The sequence below is a fragment of the Malania oleifera genome, chromosome 12, assembly GCF_029873635.1.
Source record: "Malania oleifera isolate guangnan ecotype guangnan chromosome 12, ASM2987363v1, whole genome shotgun sequence".
Classification (NCBI taxonomy): Eukaryota; Viridiplantae; Streptophyta; class Magnoliopsida; order Santalales; family Ximeniaceae; genus Malania; species Malania oleifera.
The window spans coordinates 21,002,187-21,011,949 of NC_080428.1; the positions used below are offsets into that span (position 1 = coordinate 21,002,187).

A 9,763-nucleotide genomic window follows, 5' to 3' on the forward strand; every position below is an offset into this window, starting at 1 on the left:
GACCTATAAGGTCAACAGAGTTTTTGGTGATAGTAAGGAGAAGATTTCAAATATCGAAGTCTTCTATAATAAGTTTGTGAAACTAGTTTTTTCTGAGTGGTAAGGAGAAGATTTTGAATATTGAATTTTTCTACTGAGTGAGGTTACGTTTCATTCTCCTAGAAGATCAAGCGGTTGACTGATTCCATTTCCTACCGCTGCCGAGTCACCCCATCTTAAGAAGGCACTCCATAGTACCTCGAGTCAGAGCTCAAAAACAACCCTCGGGAAGACGCTATAGACCGGCCTTAGTAGACTCACCGACAAGAAAAGAAGACCAAAGGAGAGGAAGACGAGAGGTAAAACTAATGGATTTTCCCTTCCTAGGTTACATTCTGAAGTGTAATAAATGGGGTATGAAGTTTGGAATTGAAGACTCAAACCCAAAGTTAGGTTCAATCTCGAACCTAAACCCCGTTTATCTCTCTGCGAATTGTTCGAACCCTTGAATTGGTATGGAACCAGTTTATTGTTTTATTTAGTATTTTTTTTTCTTTCCTTTAAATGTCTAATGATTCGAAAAAACCCATAAAAAAAATCATAAAATGCCAAAAAAATCACAAAAGTTTTTTAGGAAAAATTCCAAAAATATTTTCAAACTTTGACTTCTATAAGTTTTGTTTTAATTTTATTTGTGTTATTTTGAAGTTCGGGAAAAATATTGAAAATTCATAAAAGTTACAAAAATGTTTTCACTTAGAAAAAAATCACAAAAACATTTTCAAGGTCCAAGAAATCATTTTCACCCCAAATGAGCCCAAAACCTCCCAAGGTTTCAAAAATGTCAATTTTCCTTACTTAAAAAAAATCCTATAAATTTCAAAATACCTGGGAGTTATTTTTTTGTAAAAAACCTATTTTCTCTATTTTTCGATCCCAATAATTGCAAAGAAGGGCGTTGAGTTTTTCGAAGCATGATATACCCCGATTCTGAGGGAATACCAATATGTTATTTTTTTTTTCGAGTATTTGTTTTACAATTTTAAAAAATGAAGTAATTTTAAAGGCAAATTAAATTAATTTTTTGGATAATTTTCAATTAATCTAGTACCATCCATAAGAATGGGCGCATAGGGGGTGCGAAGACCTTCCCTTTGTGTAACCGTACTCCCAAGCCCGTCTCTGGTAATGCAGATCGATTCTACCCTTAATTGGGTAGTAATCAAGTGTTCTAACCATACTACAAGGTTAGTGGCGACTCTATTACATCATTTTTCATGAAAATTTAAAATTCACTTTTCATTCACTTCGTTCCGCTTGGGAACGTCGTGATAACTTGGCGACTCCGCTGGGGAGCATAGAGAGTCAAGCCAGTGATTAATCATCGATTATCCCAATTTCAAATATAATGAACCTTTTGAATACCCCCCTTTTCTTTTTGTGCAAACTGATAAAACTAATGGTGCATAGGTGAGTAATTGTGCATATTAATAACCATAAGTTTTTGACCTACCTTTTATGTTAAAATAAGAGGTGATTGATACTTGTAAATATTTGCCATTTTGAGCATATGATTGGTTGGTAAGCATGTGATTAGTTGGACAGATTTCTAACATGTGATGTGTTGCATGTATTCGATTGTGAATAACGAATGGATGACTATGGGGTAGAGGGTGTAGGATAAAATGGATGAACTCACACACCTTCACAACTCCATACCCGAGTTTTCCCTTTTAGAATTAGATAAGGGTGTAATAGCATTTGTCCCTTCGTAGCTTAAACTTGATGGGACGCGTGAACCACTCCGCTCAATTTGAGCTTTGTCCAGACCCTTGTGAGGGATGATGGAGTTTCAATCTGGGAACCTTTTGTCTATAGGGATAGAGCTTAACCACACATGCTTATCCAAAATCTCCTACCTAGGACAGAGTCTTTGAAGAGCCTTGTATATATCCACCCCGGGTTTGGGATAGGAACCCCATCATTCTCCAAGAGATCTTATGGCTATACATATTACATGATAGTATTACTAACATATTGCATACATATAGGCATCCCACCCTCTTTACCAAGGTTCTGAGAAAAATCAGGGCCATCCATGGAGGATGCAATAATTTACCAGGAAACCAAGTCTATGGTATGGTTATATTCTGAAGATCAACAGAGACAATGGGGAGATAGCCCAAACAAAGAGTCAATGGTGAAGTTACCAGCCAAAGTCTGCATATATACCGGGTCAAACCCACTACATGAACTAAAGACTATTTGGAAAGGGTGGACGCCGCAGCGCCATTTAGAGTTCTCGTAATTATATGGCCACATCGGTTTTCTATTGCATATATCGGTGAACTTTTAGATGGTGAAGGCATTAGTTGACTTCTAGAATCCCCCGTACACATGTTTCACAGTCAATGGGATAGACATGGTTCCTACAATCGAAGAGTACACGTCACTCCTACATTTGATGAAACAGCGGTCACCTTATCACATTTATGCACCTAATTCTCGAGCTTCTCTGGCAAGAGAATTGTATAATGTTGCTGGAATCAAGATTTGGTGAGCCGCAGGGGAATACGAGAAAATCACTTAGAAGTGCCTGAAGATATTGTTGGAAGAAGAAGAAGGTAAGGAGGCTCAGATGCATCTGCTAGCCCTGACCATATATGGTCTAGTTATTTTCCCTAAAGAATTAGGGACCATCGACCGAACCACCATTTCTTTTGTGGCACAAGTGAAGAATGGAGTTAATCCAGTCCCAAGCATTTTGTCAGAAACTTTCCGATCCCTTAACAAATGTAGGGATAAGGGTCAAGAATGATTGAAGTGTTGTGTTCCTTTACTTTATGTTTGGTTCACCAGTCACCTACCAAGCAACTGAGGGGGGTACCGCGACACCTTTTCAGCTCTCAAAATTCCTTTAGTGGAGTTTGAAGGGGCTCGGCAAATCGTCCAATAAAGCAAGGCCGTATGGAATGAAAAATTACACAAATTGGGAAGTTTGGGACTAATCTGGCAAGCACTATGGATGAAGCATTTCGGCATGATATACCGATGGGGAAACCTCCTATGGGTCCCATTATTAGGTCCATAAGGAGGAGTGGCATATGCTCCTCTAATGGCCAGAAGGCAAATGGGGGCATCTTAATTTGTGCCAGCAACCCACGGGTTGGCAAAATCAGACTTTTCTCATATAGCAACGGATGCCTTGAATCAGATCAGGAAGTTCACAGTGGCTTGGAAACACGTGCACTTGGTAGACCTAGGTGAGGAAGCAATTACAATTCAAGAGAGCCACGAGACATGGCGGGTCAACCTGGTGAACCCCCAATTCGAAGGAACTTTCAGAGCCCTTGCTACTCATGGCTAGTCATCAAAGGATCCACAGTTACATGTGGAGCCACACTCAAAGAAGGAAACAGTATTAGAAAGTCAACGGACGGAGCGAGGGAAGGAAGAGTTGGTGGCCTTTTACCGTAAGAAAGTCAAATGGCAAAAAACTCAGCTCGTGCTGTTGGAAAAAGAAGTAGTGGCCTTGAGAAAAGAGAGACAGATGCTTCAAGCTGCACTAGATCAAAAATCCAATACGTTGAAAGGCGTAAAGGCTGAAATTGAAAAGAGAACCCTCCGCATTCAAGAATTAGACAACCAATGGGATATGCAGAGGAGGACCTTTAGCCAGGCACTGGATAAGGCCGAACCATTCATAGAACAGGCCAGGTACTGGGAAGACAAATACCAAGAGCTAAAGTGGAGAGTGGATAGATCGGCACCCAGAGGGTCAGAGCCAGCCTAAGAAGGATCACACTACATCAACAAGAGTAAACGGGACAATCAGAATCCTCCGTCCGTGTAGTACATTCGAAAGATCCATGTATTTCATGAAAAGTTGTAATGAAATGATAATGATTTTTTTCAGAACCTTGGTCGAAGCACATAGGTTGCATAATTGTATTTGCTCATTCATGCACTAAATACATATTTGCATAAACATTCACGGCATATCATACATTTGTACTGAAATACGTGGGTTTCATGTTCAAAGGGAAAAGAGGCGTGATTAAGAATTGGAAAAATTGAGGCACCTACACACCCTTACAACACTCGTAGAAAAGAAAAATGCTATGGTAGAACAGTTGGAAAGCCGCATCCTGGGCATCGAGTAGGGACAGGAGGAACTGAGACACCAAATGAAAATAATACTGGACTTGCTACTGAGTAAGGGAAAGACAGTTCAAGAGCAGGACCATGGAGCAGACACGGATCCCATCAACCCTATAGGCTTCACACCAATCCATGGGCAGTCATCTGGATCGCCACCGGTTATTTTAGAGGGACCACCTCCAAGTGCAGCCATCTTTGTCTCGGTAGCACCAATTTCGAGAAGTGGGATGCCCCCTGCAATGGCGGGAGTTATAGGAATAGGAAAGACCACAACTGAATACCGTTGTGATGAGCTTGAAAAGTGATTAAAAGCCATTGAAGGGACCCACATGTCAAATTTTGTCAATCCTGCGGATCTATGCTTAGTGCCCAAGGTGGTGCTCCCACCAAATTTTAAGGTGCTTGAATTTGAGAAGTTTGATGGAACTCAATGCCCTCAAACCCACCTACAGTTGTACTGCCAAGTGATAGCCGCATACTCCGATGATGAAAAGTTGATGATACACTATTTCCTAAGCAGTTTGATGGGGACAACGGCCAGGTGGTATATCCACCAAGAAAAAACACGGGTCCAAACGTGGGGAGACCTAGCTACCGCCTTTGTAGCCTAGTATGGACATGTGATGGAAATGGCCTTGGACCGGATGGCCCTACTTGAAATGGAGAAGAAGCATGCTGAGACGTTTCGAGAATATGCCTACAGATGGCGAGACCTAGCAGTCCAAGTCGACCCCCCAATGGGTGACCGAGAAGCAATTTCCTTTTTTGTTAACACTTTGAAGGAACCCTACCGAGGGCATTTGAGGGGGGCAACTCACCACGACTTTATGGATATAGTGATCGTAGTGGGGGAGGATCGAGGCCGACATTAAAGCAGGTCGTGTCAAAGAAAGTAGCTTGGAAAGTGGTTGAAGTAGGAAGTGGGCTAGCAAAAAGAAGGATGAAGAGACTCAGATGGTTCAGGGACCATCTAACAGAAAAAATACAAAGGGTCGTAGTCCATGGTCCAACCGAAACTTTGCAGTAGAACCCGCAGTGAATCAAGTAGCATATGTAAGCACCAGGCCCCATTTTGTGGCCCCCACACCTGTGCCAGCCCAGCCGAACATACCAGCTCCCCCGAGCCAGCAGACACACACGAGGAATACACCCAAGAGTTTTCGGAGAGTGGACCTGATTCCCATACCGTACGCAGAATTATTCCCTCGGCTGCTAGAACAAAGGATGATATCTACCATCCCTGGGATTCCTCTAACCAATCCTCCCCCACACTAGTATAATCTCGAGGTCCGATGCACGTACCATGCCAATTCTCCAGGGCACCCTATTGACCAGTGTTGGGCCTTCAAACACAAGGTGCAAAATTTGAGGGATGCTGGTTGGTTGTCATTCGATGGGAAGCCAGTTGGTATTCAAGAAAATCTCTTGCCTAACCATAGAAGGGACAATGTCGGGATGATCTAAGAAGAAGCCAGGGAAAAATCAGAAAGAAAATGGGAACAAATGACGCTAGACTGGGTGTGTGGTGAATTGACAACGGCAGGCCTAACAAGACTAAAGGCTATTTACCTTGAAGGCGCCCCATGCACATGCCAAAATACTGTGAAAGGACCAGTACAACAATGTGGGACTTTCCGGATTTTTTGATTAGCTTGATTGATAGCAAACGAGTGGAAGTCAGCTACATTCAGTAAACAAATGAAGTTTTTGTTATAGCGGAATCTGACCATCCCCAATTCACCGACAGACCATTTATCCTAATCATAAGAAAAACCCCACAAGTCCTAGAGGCCCCGGTTCGGGTAGTGATCATAGCCCCTCACCCTTTCGCATACCGCAGTGACCGGGCAGTACCATGGAGGTATAATTGTGAAGTATGCACCGAAGGAGAAACTAGCAGTGCTGCTAAAGCAGTAGGGATAACCAGAAGTGGAACAGTTTATACGTCGGAGGTCTTAGAGAAACTACAGTCCAGCCAAGAATAGAATAGGAACCTAAAGAAGCCATTTCAACCTCAGGAAGCCAAGGAATTCTTGAAAATAATTAAACACAGTGAATACAGCATCATTGACCAACTGAAGAAGATGCCAGCCTATATCTCTATCTTGTCGCTATTGTTGAGCTCGGAAGCCCATCAGGAAGCTCTATTAAAGGCCTTTAATCAGGCCTATATTCCCCAAGACATTAGCATCGATAATTTTAACCACGTGATTGGTGGTCTTATGACTACCAACTACATTGCATTCGCTGATGAGGAGACCCTGTGAAAGGGCAGGGGCATAATCAGGCGTTGCATGTTTCCACTAAATGCCAAGATCACATGATTGCACGAGTATTGATTGATAATGGGTCATCCTTGATTGTCATGCCCATGATGACCCTACAGAAACTACCTGTTGACCCATCCAACATAATGAAAAACAATCTGACTGTGTGGGCTTTCGACGGCACCTGCAGGGAAAGTATGATCTATTTAAATTCCCGTGCAAATTGGACTGGTCACCTTTGACATTACATTCCAAGTCATGGCCATAACCCCATCTTATAGTTGCTTATTAGGGAGGCCGTGGATACATAACACTGGGGCAATTCCGTCCTCTTTGCACCAACGAGTCAAATTTGTAGTGGATGGGAAATTGGTTTGCATATACGGAGAAAAAGACTTGATGGTAACCAAACCCACTTCCACCCCTTATGTGGAAGCCGCTGAAGAAGCCCTGGAGGATTCATTTCGAGCCTTTGAAATAATCAATGCAGCAACTAAGGTCGAAGGGTTCCTAGTCCCACAACCACGAGTTTCCTCAACAGCTCACATGATTGCAACAAAACTGATCAGACATAGGCATCATCCGGGTTAGGGGCTAGGAAGATGTTTACAAGGAATTTCGAAGCCACTGGTGATTCCATAAATGAAAGATAGATACGGTCTGGGATATAGGCCTACGTTTGCAGACAGGAAAAATTAGAAAGCGAAAAAAGAAGCTCAGAGAAGGGAAACACTCATTGGTGAAACCAACGATCGGTAGGGGTCAGGTGTCCCTCATATCAATAGACATTCATAAAAAGCAGTCAGGATGATCTTGATTCCGAAATGAGACAGCTAAGCATATCTGTTCTAGATTCAAAGGCTTCATCAGCCACCTCGGACAAATGGGTCCGCCATCTTCAACCAGGAGAGGAACTGCACAATTACAGTTCTTTTGATTGTCCCATTTTCTAAATGTAATGATTTATTTTATTTCTGATTTTTTATTTTAATTTTTTTTCGTAAGCCCAAAGAACTATAGTCATGGGTAGTTTCTTCTTAGTTAATAAAAAATTATACACTTCTTGACGTTTGTTTCGATCCCTGGTTCAACTGTCAAAATTTGTTTGCTATGACTTCATGCAGGAATAGGAGAGATAATGACACCAGTACCCTTGATAAAGAAATTGACGTTAATTTTGAAACTATAATTCATGAACCCAAAATTGAAGAAGGTGAGGTGAATTTATCCCCTAAAATGGAGAGAATGTTGAATTCATATGAAAAACCAACACTGACTAGTAGCGACCCCACCACTATAATCTACTTGGGAACTAAAGAGGAGCCTAAACAAGTAAAGATTGGACCACTACTAAGAGGTAAGGAAAGGAGCAAGATAATTAAACTATTAAAATAATACTGGGACGTGTTTTCTTGGTCATATCAAGACATGCTGGGTCTAGACACAGATTTGGTAACTCATAAGATTCCCCTCTACCCAAGTTCGAAGCCGGTCAAGAAAAAGTTAAGGAGAATGCGGCTGCAGATGTTGCTTAAGAAAAAAGAAGAGGTGCAAAAACAATTTGAGGCTGGGTTTCTAGGGGACCTTTTGTTACAAGGTCGTGCAATTTGGTCTAAAGAATGCTGGGGCTACCTACCAAAGAGCTATGATGACTCTTTTCCATGACTTAATGCACAAAGAAATCGAGGTGCATGTGGATGGTATGATTGTTAAGTGACGGAATGACGGTGACCATGTGGTGAACTTGGAGAGGTTATTCAAAAGGCTCGAAAAATGCCAATTAAAACTAAACCCGGAAAAGTGCACCTTTGGTGCTACTTCAGGAAAATTATTGGGGTTTATTGTAAGAGAGAAAGGAATCGAAGTTGACCTTGATAAAATCAGAGTCATTCATGAAATGCCTAGTCCCAATACTGAAAAGGAGGTATGGAATTTCTTGGGTAGGCTCAATTATATAGCTCAATTCATATCCCAACTAACTGCTACCTGTGAACCCATCTTTAAGTTGTTAAGGAAAAATAACCCAGAGAGGTGGAATGAGGAATGCCAAGAAGCTTTTGAGAAAATAAAGAAATACCTCCTGAACCCCCCGGTGCTTGTACCCCCAGTGCCCGGAAGGCACTGATTCTGTACTTGGCAGTATCATAAAATTCCATGGGTTGTGTATTGGGCCAGTATGATGAGTTGGGAAGAAAAGAAAGGGCCATTTATTATCTTAGCAAAAAGTTCACAGAATATGAATCTAAGTACTCAGACTTGGAGGAAACATGTTGCGCTTTGGTTTAGGTAGTCTGTAGGCTAAGACAATACACATTGTATTACTCAACCTGGCTGATTTCCAAAATGGACCCAATCAAGTTCATCTTCGAAAATCCCGCAGTAACAGGACGAGTTGTGCGGTGGCAGATGTTGTTGACTGAATATGATATCACCTATGTAACCCGAAAAGCTATTAAGGGAAGTGTCATTGCTAAGTATCTGGTCAATAGAGCTGTGGAAGATTACCAGCCTATGAAGTTTGCCTTCCCAAATAAGGATATTGATTCGATAAGCCAAGAAGAAGAAGAATATGAAGGATGGACGATGTTATTTGATGGGGCGGTCAATGTGTGGGGACATGGAATAGGAGCCATACTCATATCACCAGAAAGAAGACATTATCCAATCGTAGCCAAGCTGACTTTTCCTTGCACCAATAACATAGCGGAATACGAAGCATGTATATTGGGTTTACAAGCCACCATGGACCGAGATATCAAAGAATTAGTCATGAAGGGAGACTCAGCCTTGGTCGATCATCAAGTGACAGGAGAATGGGAAGCTCAGGATTCCAAATTGGTGTCGTATCAAGAGTACATTCAAGAGATGATCAAAGGATTTAATAGCATTAGTTTATCACACCTGCCAATGGAAAACAATTTAATTCCTGATGCCCTGGCAACCGTAGCGGCTTTGATCAAAGTAGAACCTGGAGTAGAGATTGATCTGATTCAAATCAGAATACAGCTTGCTCACTGTATAGTGGTAGAAGAAGCTGATGGAAAGCCCTGGTTCCATGACATTCGAACATACATCCAGCAAAATGAGTACCCTAAAGGGGCAACCAGCAATGACTAAAAGACAATCAGGAGGTTGGCCATGGGGTTCTTCTTGGACGGTTAGGTGTTGTACAAAAGGAACCACGATATGACCCTTCTATGTTGTGTAGAAGCATGGGAAGCACGACATATCATGCATGAGGTCCAAGATGGAGTCTGTGGTACTCATGCCAGGGGTCATTCATTGGCACGAAAAATCCTCAGGAGTGGATATTACTGGAGGACCATGGAAAGGGATTGCATTGAATATGCTCAAAA

General features: G+C 42.0%; 1 protein-coding gene across 1 annotated transcript; it reads left to right on the top strand.

Moving 5' to 3' along the window:
- The first annotated feature begins 8,750 nt into the window (after nt 1–8,750).
- LOC131143851 (uncharacterized) lies at nt 8,751–9,524 on the top strand. The gene has a single exon (XM_058092217.1). The coding sequence runs from the start codon at nt 8,751–8,753 to the stop codon at nt 9,522–9,524; it is 774 nt and encodes a 257-aa protein (XP_057948200.1).
- The last annotated feature ends 239 nt before the right edge of the window (nt 9,525–9,763 follow it).

Excerpts from the sequence above, each read along its gene's own strand:
- LOC131143851 (XM_058092217.1), top strand. The coding sequence starts at position 8,751 with ATGGACCCAATCAAGTTCATCTTCGAAAATCCCGCAGTAACAGGACGA.